We start from the raw sequence: 17,683 nt of genomic DNA, 5'->3' as shown, positions 1-17,683 counted from the left end.
GTAATTCCTACACCGTTCACCTGATTTGGATGTAATTACCCTAAAATTAAATCTGACAGAATTTGAAATGAAGCAAACAAGATGTGCTTTAACTGCAGACTTTCAATGTCCCAATATTAATGCACCTGACTGTATGTGTGTGTATGTATATCTCGATATCTCTCTCATATATATATATATATATATATATATATATATATATATATGAGATAATTTATTTTTGAGTGCCGCCAGAGAAGGTCTAATTAAAATACATATTTTTGTGCAAAAATCCCACAACAGATGTTTATAATTGAAAAAAAAAATTGCTTTTTTTTATTCGATACTGCGGGTATGGAGTGCGCATACCCGCAGTAATCCAAAATTATATCTTTGTAGGCTAAACCTTGTGGCCAATTGGATATGCCCCTTTGTCTGATTCCACGTAGTCGTCATCCGGCTTCATGCTATCTACCCTAATCTCAAGTGTTTGGTAGTAACAGCCAATGCTTGGGCTTATATTAATCTATTATGGCGTTTGTTACAGATTGTAATAATAAAAAAAATGGCAATCTGGTATGGGCTTGTTTTGGTTTATTGAAATCTGAGTATTAATGTGATATTTTTAAACTTGTGCAGGTTAGTGGCTAAAATCTGAGACTCAGTGCGGTAACTATAGATTGAATGTTTTTGGGTGATTCAGTTGTGTGCAAATAAAATAGCATTTCATTTTAAAATGGTGATATACCATATGATCTACTTATACTCTTACTCTGTGTGATACTCTTATTTAAATGTTGTCACACGCCGGACTGGCAGTTCCTGCTATCATACCCGGTGATTTCAGTTTCTGGCATTACAATTCTCTTCCAAGATACCTGGATCTACCCCATGCCATGCTCCTGCCAGAAACTGCATGACTGCACATTTGGATCATGCCAGAGCATGGGCGCTGCCATATTGGTTTCAGTCAGATTGCTTTCCAACCAACCCTGTGTCAGCTCTTCCAGCTCTTTTGCATGTGCCCTCAGTAGCTAGAGTCCTATATAAATTTATTCTCTGACCATTGCTCCTTGCCAGATAAGCTTCTACAGAAGCCTGTCTTCCTGGCTCCCACAGTGTATGTTGTCCACTTTAGGGTTTGGTCACCAGATTACCAAGTTGAAGTCTCTCCGCTGTTTCTACTAGCGCTAGTTACCCTTAGCTGGGCGCTCATTTTAGATTCCAGTGAAGCTCTGTCCTCTGCTGTACTCCCTGAGCCAGTTAACCTTAGCTGGGTGCTCATCTCCGTTTCCAGGGAGCTCTACTTGCTACTAAAAGCTCCTGCCAACACTTACTGCTGTGTGTTTCTACTACACTATACCTCTCAGCTGTATTCACCTGTGCCTCCCACATTCAAAATACCAGCTGCAGCACCCAGTGACCATCAGTAGTGACTGCAGTGTCCTGTTATATCATCCTGCTATATATCTGTTCTCTGGCTGTCTAGGAATGTACTACCGTGTACCCCAGATTGCTGCTTATTTGAGCTTCAACATCTGGACCTTTTCCTCCTTACTTATGATGAGAAACCCAATCAATCCTCCCAGTTTTACATATGGCTTCCAACCCTCTGTTCCTCTCCGTCCAGAAGACCCACAAGTTCTGACAAAATGTACCACTAGTTGTAGTAATTCTTGTGAATGGATATACAGGATACTTTTACCTACCGTGATGGGCAAATGAATGAATATACATCGCACTCCAGTCCACATCACATCTAATGGCACACCCAATTCTCATTATCTGAATATCAACGGAATATAGTATCACTGGAAGCAACAATTAAGAACCAACAAGATGGATCAGAAGTAAAAAATCAACTCTGATTAACCCATATATTTCTCCAATTGTTCTGATATTGAAAATATTACATAGAGGAAGAAGGATATTACAAATCGTCTCTTACATGTATAGCAAATTTAATATTGGTAAAGGAAATACAGCACCAAATTTTTAATCATCCCTTATTACTTTTTCACAAATGTTTTCCTTAATATTTCCTTCAACCAATGAGAGACTCTGAAACACTAGGGTATTGTAAGAGCCTGACACTTTAAAACTGCCACTGTTTGAACTTTGCTCCTCCACCTCTATACCCTAGCTGGCTGGAAGCTTCAGATTTTTTTTTTTAAGGCATTAAAGATGCCCTGGTTACTTTCATCTATCACCAGGGTGGAGAGCTGGGCTAACAGCAGCATTGCAATGGTAGCTCCTGTTATTGCGGGCACAGGGAGGAAGGACTTCAGTCCTTTCTTTTTTGAGGGTGGCATTTCCTATTATGTACAGCAAGTTCTGCTGGTTTACTTTTAGTTAGCATTTGATTTGGTTAGTTTGTATTTTTGTTTAGATGGTTCCTTGTTAGTAGCCAGAGGAGGTGTTACCAGCTTGAGTGAAAGTAGAGACTCATTATGGATTTGGCAAAGGAGATGACGTGATTTCCACAGCTAATCGAAGGGGACTGTTTTTCAGTTCCTCTGCAGGCTCTGCCCTTAGTCCCCCTCCCTCTGAGATAGCTGATGCCCCCATAGATCCTGGGATGGCCCAACTGATGGATAGACTTTCCATAATCTGTATTGGGATCATCTTCCCTTTGTTCCCATAAAGTCCACAGGGTGTACATTTTTCAGGTGAAATAGGATTCCCATGGATCTTCTTGGGAGTAAGAGGAGCTTTTAGACCAGGACTGGGTTGACCATTCTAGGTGGGAAACTGCTCCTCTGACAGCCTGGGTGCATTTGACCTGATCCAGGCCATCTGTCAGACTTAAAGATTGTGGAGGATGAGCCTCTTGCCTCAGTGGCTCCTTCTGGTTTTTTTTTTTTTTTTTTTAAAGTTGCAGGTGTTTTTAACTTCCAGTATACACATCCAATTTATGATAGACACGTTGATATGGGATATCCCTCCTCCAGGAGACTCATCAATTGCCTGCTTAGCGTAAATGTGAATCTTTGCAAGACAAAACCATGACTTAAGCAATTAAATGGCTGAACCAGAGAGATCCATGGTTGAGCACAGGTGGTTAATTAAAATTGACTGAAGTACTAATTAAGTCACCTGTGGTCAACCATGGATATCTTTAAAACCTGAACTGTTGGGGAGCTTTGAGGACTGCGTTTGGGAACCTCTGGGCTACACTCACACGTTAGAGTACAAAAACTTGAGATGGAATCTTTGTACTCCGTCATTGCTTCCATGAAGAAGGGGGGGGGGGGGGAATTGCTCACATCACTCCAAAGATAAATATTTACATTTTCCTATTTGGGAATAGGATCACAGGCTTCTTTGGTTCGCCATCTGGTCCCTCCATTTCCAGTTTCGGGTTTCCCCTTCTGACTTTTTACAGCGCTCAGGGTTTTCACCAAGGTCATATCCCCTATGGTCGCCCTGTTGGTTCGCCAGGGATCACTGTTGTCCCTTACTTGGATTGACTTGTTGATAAAGGCTTCGTCTACGCCACTACTCAGCAGTCATCAGCAGGTGGTGAGGTTTATTTTTGGAGCAACACTATTGAATTCTCACTTTGCCCATATCCAATCTGGTCCCAGCTCAGATGATGGTGTTCCTGGGGCTTCTGTTTGACACATTTGTCAATGTTTTACTCTTGGCAGACAAGATTATAGCACTGCAGTCTTTGGTGTGCTCTCTCTTGATCCCATGCCGTGTGTCTGTCCTGCCGCAAATGGAGTTGCAAGGGAAGATGGTGGCCAAATTCCAAGCGATTTTCCTTTGCTCGTTTACATTCCAGGGCTCTTCAATGTTCTATCTTACAGCGTTGGAGGAATTTGGATCCTCATCTGGATTGGTGGTAGTTCTCCTTGTTGCTCCTGGCATGTTGCTCCATGGTTTGGTGGCTCCACTCCCCCAACCTGTCCAGAGGTTTTCCGTTCTCCATATGGAATTGGACCCTGGTCACAACGAAAGCCAGTCTCCTGGTCTGGGTGCGGTGACCCAGTTCAGTCCAGGGAGGAGGCCACCCTTTCAATAAATGTGCTGCAACTGCAGGTGGTCTAGAATGGCGTATTGCAGGCTTGGCAGCTTCTATGGGGTAAGGCCCTTTTGGGTTTCAATCAGACAAACCCACAGCTGTGGCATACATCAACAGGCAGGGCGGAACCAGAATGCTTCAGGCTATATTGGAGACCGCTTGGATCATGTGGTGGGTGGAGAAGTTTGTTCAGGCCAACTTCATTCTGGAGGTGGACAATTGGGAAGCAGACTTCCTAAGTCGCCGCAAGTTTCGCCTGGTGGAGTTGCAGTTCACCATTACACGTTCAACTTGATTGTGGAAAGCTATCTTTGTGTCTTCTAGACATCAACCTCAAAATGAACATGAAGCTTCCATGTAATGTTGCGCTGTCCAGTGATCCTCAGGTGGTCTTGGTGAATCCTCTGACCGCCCAGTGGTCCTTCCGTCTAGGTTCTGTTCCCACCCTTTTTCCATGCTTCCGCATGTGATCCACCACATCAAGGAAGAAGACCCACATTCTCCTCATTGCACCTGACTGGCTGTGGAAAGCGTGGTATGCGGACCTTCTGATTCTGCTGGTCGAACTGCTGTGGCAGGGCGTTCTACTCACTCGAGGACCATTTCTGCACCCTGATTTGCCTCAGCTGGCTTTGTGGATGTGACACTTAAAACCAGCATTTGGAGATCAAAAGGGTTTTCTACAGCTGTCAGGACTATACGGTACTTCATGCTCATAAACCGTTGCAAATTTGTTGAGAGCACTGCGGCAGTTCGGAAGTCAGGCTGCTTCTCCGTCCTCTGACACTCACCGGCACGGCTGGCCTGCATCTAAGTAATCCGTGGTTTGCTGGATTACTTCTGCTATCAAGCTTACATTGGTCTGAGTGAGACTGTACCTGCTTCTTTCCGGGTGATTCTACTCAGGCCATGAATGCTACTTCAGCAGCACGACATCCACACTTAAATGCATCCACCCTTGCCGATAACGGCGGCTGGGGGGGCCATGCTGCATTTGGCTGCATGCTGACTGGGGATATCGTTAACGACCCATGGGAGAACGCATCATTCGTTGGTGAGGGCATACACACTGGACGATATGAACGATATATCGTTGAATTATATAGTTGGTGTGTATGGCGGCTTTAGTCCCTTGTATAGCTAGTTCTCAATGCAAAAGCTGCAGCCAGACTGAGCAGAACACAGTAGGGATGGTCCTCAATAGTTTACAAACATCGATAGTTTACTACCGATGTTCAATTGTTACCATCAATGGCAGCCAGTTCTCTTATCGATGGCAAAGTGGAGTACGATGCCCCGCCCCATTTTGATTAGCCCATGGCTTGCCAGGCAGTGGTGGCCATCGAGTTGTGCAAACCATCAATGGTTCACTCTAGCTTGTTATTGGACCATTGATGAATATCACCAATAATGCCATCGATGGAAAACCACAGATGGCCATCCCTAGAACAGAGACCAGTCTGAACTTGCCAGTTGTATGGTTGGTGCAACATGGGTTCAACTGCCGTACTTAATATTTTTTTTTTATTTTTTTTTTTTTCCCAAAGGCATCCCAAAATGAAATTTATACCAGAGAGATTGTATTTAAGTGTATAACAAACTTTTGTGCACAAAAAAATTAAACATACTTTTTTTTTTTTTTTTTTTTATATTAAAGGTCAAAGTTTACATGTGACCTTGAAATGTAAAGTCAATATTTAAATATGAAACTATTTTTTATGAAAACTATGGTCCCTTAGCTTCAAAACAAGACCAACATGAATTCTACCACAATTAGAAGTAAATATAGGGTTAATTTTACTTGACCTTGCAAGCAAAAATTTGACATTGTTATGTTTGCAACCCTGTTGCATGAACAGTGTAGCACTGAGGGCTAAAATTTTACATATGAAAGTTTTTGTCTATTATCCTACCAAATGTCACACAATTTTTATTTTTTTTTTTTCAATCCTCAAAGCCAACTCAAGGAAATATTTTGCCTTACTTGTGGAAGAATAAATCCGTGAGTTTCATGTCTTGTTTTTAATGCCCAGGTATTACTGGGCTTAAATATTATCTGGTATACATAAGTTTATTTAATAAATGTATAGACCCTCTCAGGAATACACATATGGGTCACATAGGTCTACATAATTCTTAGGTTGCACTATATCTCCTTGATGGCTCTATGTTGAGGATGCCCAGCTTCTAAGCTGGACTTTGACAAATTTCATTCCCCCCCACCCTCTTAGCTATTACTCAACATACTTACAGTGGAGTAGATGAGCCGTTCCAAGCTGGAGGACAGCTTATTTAGCAGTGTCTGTGGAGGCTTCCTGGACTTTGAGTCATGGTGCATTTACGGGCCAGTTGTCCAAAGTGGTCACCTGGTCTCTTCTGCATCTTTAGGAAGGTTTTACAAGTTTGTAACTTTTGCCTTCAAGGATGCAACGTTTGGGCGACTGCTACTGCAATAGAGCGCTCCTTTACTTGAGGAAAGTTTTGGAACCTCTCCAGTGTCCACCATTGATTGAAAGAGGAAGTGCCATAAAATCCTTTCTCTGATTCGATGGGGGAGACTGGATGCCCTTCCAGTGCTCTTAGTTTTCTGTCATGTTCTTGTTTGCACAATGGTTTTTTTTTTGTTTGTTTTTTTTAATAAATTCCTGTTCTGTCTTTTGGGTTCTGTTTTAAAAATAATTGAAGCTTCCAGTCAGCTATGATAGAGGGGGAGAAGCCACGTTAAACCGTTTCAGTTTAAGGTGCTAAGCTCCTCACCACTTAAGCTGGGTACACACTGGGAGCAATGTGTACCTGAACTATATAACGGTAGTTCTGATGTTTACTGCCGATACGATATGTCTGTGTAATTTATTACCTTGCATGATGCCGAACACGTAGCACGGCCGATTAGAATATAATGCTAATGACCGTGGGAGCGTGCAGACTGCCCATACACACTGAACGATTTGGTTGTTCCAATTCAGCTGGAAACTACATATCTGGTCGATGTTGCTCCAGTGTGTACCCAGCTTAACTATACCCAGTGTTCCAGTGTCCCCCATGGAATCGGAGAAAATTATTTTACGGTAAATGCAGAAATCTGCTGAAATCCCACTTTTGCAGATTTTCTGTAAAATTTACAAGTTATGAATGTTGACATAAATCAAGTGTTAAACCGCATTAGAATTGGCTACGGCTTTAACCATTGCATATAAAGATTGACATTTTAACAATGTTTGTTTGAGTTTTGTGTACCACAGAAGAACTCTGCCTTTTTCCTCTTAATCTTTAGAAAAAAAGGTTTGGCTGTGCTAAAAAATCATTAGGAACTTCTGTCACGCCGTGTCGCATAGCTACAATGTTATGTATTGGCGCTGTGCTCATGTAACTTAATTCATTGTCACTGGTTATGTAATCTCTCTCTTGCTCACTTAAAAGACTTAAATTATTTTATTATTTTTTTCTCCTAGTTACGAACCAGAGTTATTTCCAGGTCTTATCTACAGGATGATCAAACCAAGAATAGTACTTCTGATTTTTGTTTCTGGAAAGGTTGTATTAACTGGTAAGTAACTGGCTTCATTTATTCTTAAACAGTATGGTCAAAATGTGCCACTGAAGTACATGTCCCCAGAACAAGCACTTGAGTTTGTAGTGAAAACACATTCACTCCCAGTGTACAATAGTTGTCACTTTCAACGTGATATTAAAAGGTTGATTACATTATATCGGCATACAAACTATGTAAGTGATCTAGTGCAAGATACCTGCTTGTCGCAGTCTTTCAACTGTCTGGATGTACTGTATGAGGTTTGAAAGAGCAACATTTTTCCAGGGAAGTTTGTAGTATTCAGCTGCGTGTACAGCTTTCGTTCATTGCATTGTCCTGTCTACTGTGCTGCAAAGCAGATAGGATGATGTAATGAACGAATGCCATGCTGCTAAATGAAGCGTGGAATAACATATTGTGCAGTCATATACACACACTACACAGTTAAGTGTATGGCCAGTGTGATATATCATTCCATTGTGTTATGCCATTAGCTGGGTACACATCGTATAGTGTGTACTCTTTAGTATGCAAGTGAACGCATGATTATTAGGAGGTGGGGAGAGCTGACACAAGCAGGGCAGGAGTAAGGGCCTGAAATGATCAAGAGCCTATTGTAAGAAGTAGGGGAGCTATGGCCAGTGCGCTGTGGGAGTGTACACCCCCCCACACCTTCAGCCCCAATGTCTCCCTAATTTTTTAATACTTTATGGCCAGCCGTATGGGCAACTGACATCATCATGTCATATCGATTGGCCCTTTTTTTTTTTTTTTTGGATGACAGTGACATTTACCAAAGCCAATTGCACAGGATAATTTTTCGTACAGCAACAGGGCTTTACTGCTGCGTTTTTTTGTTGTTGTTTGTTTCTTCTTCTTCCAGGCAATTCAATTACCCGCTGTGTTTACCACATGAAAAAGTTCCGGTTTTCAACCCATAGGGTCTGGGATAAGTTCCTTGATCCATGTTTGGCACTTATTGGGGATTTTTTTTTTCCCCAGGCAGGTGAAGAAAAAACCCTTATAGTGCCAGCTATTGAGGACAATTGAAAAACCCCTGGGGATCAATTAGCCTTGGTAATTTACTGTAGTTAATTGAATCCCCCCCCCCCCCCCTCTATGTCCCTTAAAGCAAAGATGATAATGGAGATATGTGCATCTAGATCAAGGGAAATAAGAGGGTTACACATGCGCTCCCGTCTGGTGTCTGTGCGGGGTTGGGGGTAATGGGCAAGTATCGAGGGGTTGTTGAAGGTGGTTTTGGAATGTTGGGTATGGGGTGGTATTAGTGAAGTTACAGTAAGGTGTATCTGGTTCCCCTCCACTATCTTACCCCCACCCCCCACCTATGAGGCACGGCTCACCGAAAAAAGAAATCCACCCCCCAATTATTTCAATAGCATATAGATCAAGGATTACAGTGATGAGCAGTTTAGGCAAATGTATATGGATTTTCTATTACAAACTGGGTCTAGGAAGTTGTAAGGGTGAGGAAGGCTTTAGTGACAGTCCACTCTGGCAAGATTTGATTGTAGATGACCACTGGTAAGAGACCATTTGTAATACTATTCCATTTGAAATATTTTAGTGTTTCTTTTAGAACCATTTATTCCCTTTTTTTTATAGCATTGAATACAGAAGTTCCGTATTGGTTCTGTACAAATTAGTGCTTTATGGATATGACAAACTGATGGAATATAAACATCAGATGGAATATATACTTTACCATAGAAAAAAAGATTCCCTCCAGCACACTGCAGAAATGTCAACAAAATACTTAAATCCTACATGATATTAGAGATTGAGGTATTAGTTACACACATTTGCAAATATATGAATAAGCGCCAGGCCATCGTCAAGGCTCCTCTATACTGGCGTCCCTAACATTAAGGGGTTCACGTCCGAGAAGCAATGTACCCCAAAAAATTCCAGCCAAAGACCATCCCCAGGGCATCACATGAAAAGGGGAAAAAAAGGTGATAGTGAAGTGTAAAAAATAGATGTGTAAAGATAAATCAATATCTGAAACTCTATTATCATGTAGGCTTTACGTATTTTTTGTTCACATTTCTGCTGTGTGCTGGAGGGAATCTTTTTTTTTTTTTTTTTTTTTTTTTTTTTTGTTCAGTGTAAACCCCACCCTTTACAAGCACTTGTGCTATGTCATTAAGCTGATATGAGCGACCACCATACTTTTTGTTGGACTATATACTTTATCAGCAAAATGTTCTTTCATTTTGATACTTTAGCATATAGGTCTCAAGTTTCCACTGCATGTTATCGAAGGGAACGGTCGGGGCAAAGGAAAGTCCTTTTCTCAAAACCGATAACTCGTTGGATGTCAAAATTCGATCCGAAAGATTGAATATTAAGTCCTGAGCGCCTTCGGTGGCCTTCCTCTGCCTCCTTATTTGGGGTACATTTGGACCCAGATCTAAAAAACGAGCCCTTGTGTGGTTGTCCACTGGCGATTGCCAACGGCCTTTATATCTTTGTTTAGTAGCAACCTCTGTCACTTTTTTACGTAGTGGCTGTATCTTTTTAGGTATCAAAACGTGACCTGTTTAAAGTGCGCTTAAATAGAGGTAGTCTATCTGTTTTAGTGAGCCAATGGTAAACTCGTTGTTCGTAGTCCTAGGTCTACCCTTTTTTTTTTTTTCATTTTTAAATCTAAGAAGATCATTTTTATATACCTCCTAATTGTGTGTTAAGCAGTGTGATTGGATCACTAAGCTAATCACTTGTAAAAACATGAAGGCTGATAGTTTCTGCTGGTTTTATTTTGTCTTTTGGGAGGATAATTTCTTTTAGACTCTTCTATTACGATCCTTATGGCCCATTATAACGTCAGAAAGAGACCTTAAACCTCTCCATAATTTGAAATTAATGTCCTGCTATTGCAGAGGCAAAAAATTAAGAGACTTTTTTGGTAGGTAATGTTTCACAGTTCAGCAAAAGGAATAAAACTTTAGGTTCTCATAAATTGGGCTGTTTATGGGCACTAGCGAACAGCAGGTGGCGAGGCATTTCGCCACAACTAAACACAATCTGTCTTCTCAAGTACAGCATTATTGATCACGCACCTCCTTTAGTTAGGGGAGGTGATCGAGCAAGCAAATTGTTGCAATGTGAATCACAATGGATCATTAAGTTAGACACACTGTCCCCTCAGGGACTCAATGAGGCACTGGAGCTCCAGTGTTTGGTTTATTTATAGTGCTGGTCTTTTTATGGTCACTAGTTATTGCAAGTTAAGGTCAGAATATTGTGGTGATATGATTGGTATCAGTCCTGTAATATTGTCGACTTTGTTGATATACATAGTATTAAATGGCTAGTGTTTATTATTATCCTTTATATGGCGCCACAAAGGTTCCGCAGCGCCTTACACAGTACATAAATGAGCACACAAGAAAAAGTTATTAGCCGTGCAATACAATGCAGGACAAGGACATGGTTTATAGACCTAGCTGCATAACACAAGCAGCAGGTCATGAGCAACCAGGTGTTAGGTGCCTTTGTGGGGAGTTAGGAGTAAATTCTACTATAAATAGGGGGAGGAGAAGCACATGAGGGATGAGGGCCCCGCTCGTGAGAGCTTACATTCTAAAGGGGAAGGGCAGACAGACAGGGGCGACACAGATGGGGTAGATAGTGAGGAAGGAGCATGGAGCAGTGGGTTAGGTTATGTGCTGCGGAATGTGTTTGTATAAGATGACCTGATATGTCAAAATTAACTCCTTCATTCATCTGTCTCTATGTCAAAAAAATAGATTTAGATTATTTTGTACATCTCATGTAAATAACACAAAGTTGTAGCATTTTAATTTCTGTGTTCCATTTTAGCATCTAAATACATCCTGATAAAAAATGCAGCTATTATGGGACTGTCCCGCCATCCTAATACAGTAGTGAATACTTTAGTCCCAGCTGCTGGGCGCTATGCCATGCTCCTGTGAGTGGGTGCAACTCACATGCTCGACCCACCCATAAATGGGTGCAGCCATCCCAACATGCTGTGGTCCCACACAATGTTGCTGTACCCGGGCCCAGAATTTGTATTGGCAGCCCTGGAGGTGACCGGAAGAACCAGGAGGGAATGGGGCTTAGTGGTGGGGTAGCGGGTAGCAAGGCCATGGAGGGAGGGAGTTTGAGAGTGGAGGAACAGGAAAGGCCGGGGAAAGAAGCAGAGGGTTGGAAAGCAGACTGATGAGAGAAAATAGGCGGAGGAGACAAGAGGGGAAGGATAGGGATGGATAATGTAGAGTATTATGTGGGCACTGAATAAGGGGGTGTTTGAAGTAAGGGTGTTCATGCTGTGGATGAGGTAATAAGCAAAATGAAAACTGAAGTGTAGGCTGTGTGATATAGAGACAATGTGGATAAAAGTTGTTAAATGTTCAAAAATACAGATAAAAGAACAGTGCTGCTAATGAATGAGCGCAGCTCCAAAAGGGACAATGTACAGAGCCGATCTAGTCAGAAGTGTTATGAACAACAAAGATCAATCAATAGGAGCAGCATGCAGATAGCGAAGTACTTGCAATGTCCAAGCAGTGAGTGCAGCACTAAATTTTTGCATTGTAGTAATTAATACATATGTGGGCAGTCTGTGCCTGGATACTAAGTGATTTTGTATTATATGTGCAGTTTTTACAGTATTTAGTTTCTAATCATGAGGTATGGTGTACGATCACAGATGTATTTGTATTTCCTAGAAACAATAGTTTTAAATGTCTACCATAGTTATGAGTGAATACATAAACACGCAAAGTGGGGGCTTTGACGTCACTTCCTGCACGGCTGGGTTCCGGCACCTGATGCAGGGACTTGCGTCTGGCATACATGACGGATGCTTGCTATTTAAAGCTTGGTAAGTTGTAGTATTTTGTATTTGGCTTGACAAAAGCGCCAATAAAGACGTTGAAACGTTGCACTTTATATTGCATTGATAGTTATCTTTTTAATGTCTGGAGTGCTGCCTGTGGGACTTTATATTACAGTGGACCTCATCACGAGCTTGGTTGTGGAGGGCACCTGGCACAGTTTGAATATTTGCCGTTGAGTGCTGGATTGTGAATGTATGATATATATATATATATATATATATATATATATCTCATCTATGTCTCTCTCAATCATTCTCATTCTGGTCTTAAGCTGCATATACACTATTTTCCTTAACGATGACTATATCGTTCAACGATAAATCCTTCATATAGTTCATTTTTATGGAGTGAACGAACGACCAACAATGCACGTTTCCGCATTAACAAAATCTATGGTCTTCATGCATGCAGGCCAACTTGGACAAATTTTGTACAGATTTGCCTGTAAAAAGATGGCTTCACTGAAATATATCTATCATGGATATCCATCAGTGTGTACACCCAAAATCTTTTGCCCTGCACTACAGAAAGTTGGAGGGAAATCTATCAACGATATCTATTGTGGTTCAAGTTGTACCGTGTTTGCACCATTAGACCATGTTGAGTTTCTGGAAGAATAGGACTCTGTCTGTCATTTTGGGTTTATTCGTATATTCACAGTTCTGTGCTCAGTACAGAGGATCCTCTGATACCCACAAGAGATTCTACAGCAACCAATCAGACCTTTCCTTGATTACTTTGGTAATTGCCAGTCTTTACGTTGTAGCAGGGATCAGTGTAGCCTTGGCTGAACATCGTTGTCGAGGAGCTACCTGTTCTTTTCTGGTCATGTGGTTTTTGGGGGTTTTTTGTAAATGTTTATTGGAAAAGTCAAACCTGTACATCAGGGGTGGACAATAATCTGCCCTCCAGCTGTTGTTGAACTACAAATCCCAGCTTGCCTTGCAACAGTTTTAGCATGGTCAAATAGTCAAATTGTGGCAAGGCATGTTGGGATGTATAGTTCTACAACAGCTGGGGGGTCGCTTATTGCCCACCCTTAATGTACATGGTAAACCAGCAATTGTACAAATAGTCATAGGTTTAGAATACCACTAACTGAAATGTGGGGACAGCAAAATGTAGGTCCAAAATATATAATCCTGATGCAAAAAAGTACAGAAGAAGTGGCAATCTAGAAAAATCGCTAGGACATCCCAGGGGACTGAAGGGGCTTTCACATTCAAACCTAAAAACATTTGCAACCAATAATAAGCATATCCCTAGTAAAGGAAGAACATTCTATAGAAAGGAGGGTTAGTGACCATAACCGTTCAAGAAAGGAGTCTGTGCTAGAAGGGAGGCGATCAACTGGTCATAATTTCCAAATAACAATAGAAGGTTAGACTAACTCAGGCATGTCAAAGCAGTGTTCCAAGTTTTAAACAGAGTAAACACAAATATTATGTGGCCAAGTCACCTGCATAATATATGTATTTGGACTCATACTGTTGAGCCGCATAAAATGTTTATTTGGACCGCCAGTTTGACATGACTGGTCTAACTGCTTGTATAGTGAAGTCTTTCACTTGAGGAGCTAGTGTTGTACAGTATGGAAGCCAAATGGGAAAAAGTCTCCACCCCAGTCTCCATATCTAAGGAGCATTCCACCCAGTCCGACTGATTTTACATAGTTCCCTCGTATTGATTCCTAATAGTTGCTATTTAGCGCTGCAAGTCGCTTAAGAATTGCTTTCCAGTCCAATCGTGTGGTTCCAAAGCACAAAGTTATTTATGTAATGAAAAAGTAACACGATTACAGATTTAACACTTGGAGTAAAAAGCAATAAAATAGTACAAGCCGATACATACGCGTGCGCACTGGTCCCAGTATACAGTCATCAATCCAGAAGCCTGCAGTCATCCAAGAGAATGGCTGTACACTTGAATCAGCATGCCGTTTATATACCTTACAGAGTTCTAAGTTAACAAAGAAACTAGTTGATAGATTTCCATTGGTTCTTGCTTCTGGATGCTCTGGTCATTGGTCGATTCATACGGTGTCATCAGGGGCATGGCTCAGTTCTCAAACAGTTCCTTTGTGTATCTTTCCCGCCGAACAACTGGTTAAATCTAGCTACCACACTGCATATAGATAATGACATTCTATACAATGACTCCCTATCATCCATAACTAGCGGCCGCAAGATGCGACGACTTTGCCGATGGGTACGGAAGTCTGCAAATAAACAGAGGATTTAGTATGATACCAAACATGACATGTCCACTGTATTCTATACCTTAGATATTATTTATGTACATATTTCATCATTATTACTTGTTAAGAAGACCTTTAATAACTCTTTATTAACTTATCGTGAATAGGAACCATTATATACATATGTATTCGCATATGTGTGTCTGTGCATTGATATAGGAAACATTCATGTGTATGTAAGTGAATACGCATGTGAGCGTCTATGTGTACGCATGTGGATACACATACGAGCGTCTGTGTGCGCGTTGTGTGAATCAGTGTGTGTGTGGTGGGTTTGCATTTGTGCGCATTGGATTGCGCCAACGCAAAGTAGCATCCAATTTACTCTTTATCAGACCATAGACGACTAGATCGTCAGATAATTGCAAACTATCATATCCAATTATTTGACTTCGACACTCGTCTGACACATCTCTGAGGGATTGAATCTTTATTAATCCATTGAGACAAGATTTTTTTTTTTTTTTAGTTGCAACTCTTGCCATAAGCTGCGTAGTATACCTTGAGCAGGCACTAGGAAGCAAAGCGAGTTGAAGATCCCACAATGCCCACTCTTCATCCATAGTAAAGGAGATACCAATGTCCTGAGTAATATAGATCCGAACAGACAACCAGAATTCCTGGACAATACCACAGTAAATCTGTTTCTGAAAGGGAGCACTTAAAACACAGAGGGGCAGATGTATTAAGCTCTGGAAAGTGACAAAGTGGAGAATGAAAAACAACAGTTAGGAACAGAGTGACTGGTCATTTATCAAACACCGCTTGTTACATGACAGTTAGGAGCTGAGTCACTTTCCAGAGCTTAATACTTCTGGCCCAGAGTTTTAAGAGGCACAAATCAAGCACCTCAATTTTGGGGTGTAATATGTCCCATGAAGCAATTTTCGGTGCATCTCGATGTAGGAAGAGGAGACAAGCTGTCTGTTCAGGCGTATACAAGAATTAATGATTTGTGATTCCCACCCTGAGAAAGCAGTGTGCCATGTAGCCAGGCCACTCTGTACCTCTGGACCATATGCTAAGTCTCCAGTTTTCCCTTAGTGTGCAGTGTTTGTCGTCCTCCCCCTGAATTGGTATGATATATCGGTAGTCGGGATGCCTCCTGTAAAAATACAGACAGCGGCATCCCGATGGTCTGTATCCTGACAGGGGTCAGGTAAGTATACTAGCCCCCCACCCCACACCCTGGCGTCTGTCTAGATTCCAGTATCTGGATTAAGATAGGCATCGAAATACTGACACCTATGTTTAGTCCTGTGTTGGACTTGTGACATTTTGATTTTGACTGGCGGCATCCCATTCGCGGGTCTTTTACCCTTCCCTCCTTTATGCCACTGTTAGAGAAATTAAATCAAATTGTACAGCACTGCTTTGGGAAGAACTTACATTTTTATACAATTGTACATTTTAATTCAGTAATATGTAAATTCAAAACAGACGATGATTTAAGTACCCCTTAGCTTAGTATGCTACTATTGCACCAAATTTTTTAGCACTGGCCACCCAGCGATCGAATAGTGTATTTCCCTGCATATAGAATAGTGTCTGCTTCAGACAGTTGACATGCCTTACTAAGTGCTTTCTTTTCTTTCTTTTTTTTTTTTCCCGCAGGTGCTAAAGTACGAGCAGAGATCTATGAAGCATTTGAAAATATATACCCTATCCTAAAAGGCTTTCGGAAGACTACATAACATCTGCTTTTACCATTTTAACCCTTTGTATATGTGTTATGTAATATAGAAACCATTTTTAACTGGCAAGGTGCACCATCAAAGAGATGAACTCTGTTTACTTACGGTGTCCCACAGACTTCAGTATGTTCCTGTCCCATTATCCTTTTTCTCGCACAACCTATTTTTAATTTAACTGCCAAATATTTCCTTAAGATTTTATGTGGAAGGTTCTTGACTTTTAAAAAGTTTGTTTTTAAAATGATCCAGTTTTATGAAAAATTGTTAATCTGTATTTGATTGTAAATGAAAGGACTGTAGTTGGACCATGCAGTGGGTTACAGGATCAAAAGTATTTCTCCAAACTGTTTACTGGAATATGTACCTGTCATGTATAAAATTGGGATCTGGATAAGACCCAACTACTGTAAATATGTTTCAGATAAGTGTTCTAAATTATACTTAATGGGTATATTTTTAAACAGTTTCATGTTTTAGTAAATTATCCAGTCCTCTGATCCTCTTCATTTTATTATCAAACAGGTTCAGTTTGAAAGTGGTACAGAGTCCTTTTTAGGACTCTTCTGTATATTACCCCCACCACTAAATACAACCGTTACACTAGGTTTTACTACTAAAGCCACTTTAAACCATTGTACATTACTTGCTCAAACACAAATTTTATTTTTCTTGTAAAGCTGTAACATTTTTGTGCCAGAAACATTCCTGAATTTGTGTTCAGCTGGGCAAAATAAATGTATTCGCTTTCTTTGGATGTGTTTTGTCTTAATTATTGTGCGATTGAGCATGTTTGCAATGGGGACATAGTGAGAAAATGAGGTCTAACAATGTTCCTCACCCAACCTTCCCACCTCCCACCCCCTTCCAGTAAGTTAGACATTCGATTGTACCTCTAAGCCCATGGGCTCCACTTCACAGTTTTATATACTACATACTGTATATTGCTTCTGAGACATAAGTTTTATAATACCATTTATATTCTGAGAAACCTAATGAGAATGCATATCCTTCTTCTGATGGTATATTAACATTGGCTGTTACCACCTGTATCTTTCATAACAGCAGTCTGACTACATTACAGCTAGTGAGTGAAGCTTTCGAGTGCCGATGGCTGAATTCACGCAGACTCTGCAATGCCAGAACGTCGCAGCAGCCTGCAAATGTATCAGTCAGAGAGAAGCCCTGAGTGTTCCAGAGGTTTAGCTATTTTCTTCTAGAAGGTGCCAGATAAGTAGAATCTGGTTGTTATGGGCAAATACTCCACTTCTAAATAAAACCTCCAATGTATTTATTAAATTCAAGGGC

At 41.0% G+C, this 17,683-nt stretch overlaps 1 protein-coding gene across 2 annotated transcripts in view; it reads left to right on the top strand.

Annotated features, from left to right (window-relative positions):
* TBP (TATA-box binding protein) overlaps positions 1–17,126 on the top strand; it is a 93,234-nt gene extending 76,108 nt beyond the window's left edge. For both annotated transcript variants that reach the window (XM_088457401.1, XM_088457400.1), the window contains exons 7-8: positions 7,459–7,553; positions 16,299–17,126. In XM_088457401.1, coding sequence (XP_088313527.1) covers positions 7,459–7,553; positions 16,299–16,378 — 175 coding nt within the window. In that variant the 3' untranslated portion in view covers positions 16,379–17,126. The remainder of the gene's footprint in view (positions 1–7,458; positions 7,554–16,298) is intronic.
* Positions 17,127–17,683: the final 557 nt, after the last annotated feature.

The sequence above is a fragment of the Taudactylus pleione genome, unplaced genomic scaffold (genome assembly GCF_031769625.1).
Source record: "Taudactylus pleione unplaced genomic scaffold, aTauple2 ptg000760l, whole genome shotgun sequence".
Lineage (NCBI taxonomy): Eukaryota > Metazoa > Chordata > Amphibia > Anura > Myobatrachidae > Taudactylus > Taudactylus pleione.
Note: the sequence above shows the minus strand (reverse complement) of the source record. Positions and strands in the feature narration are given on the sequence as shown.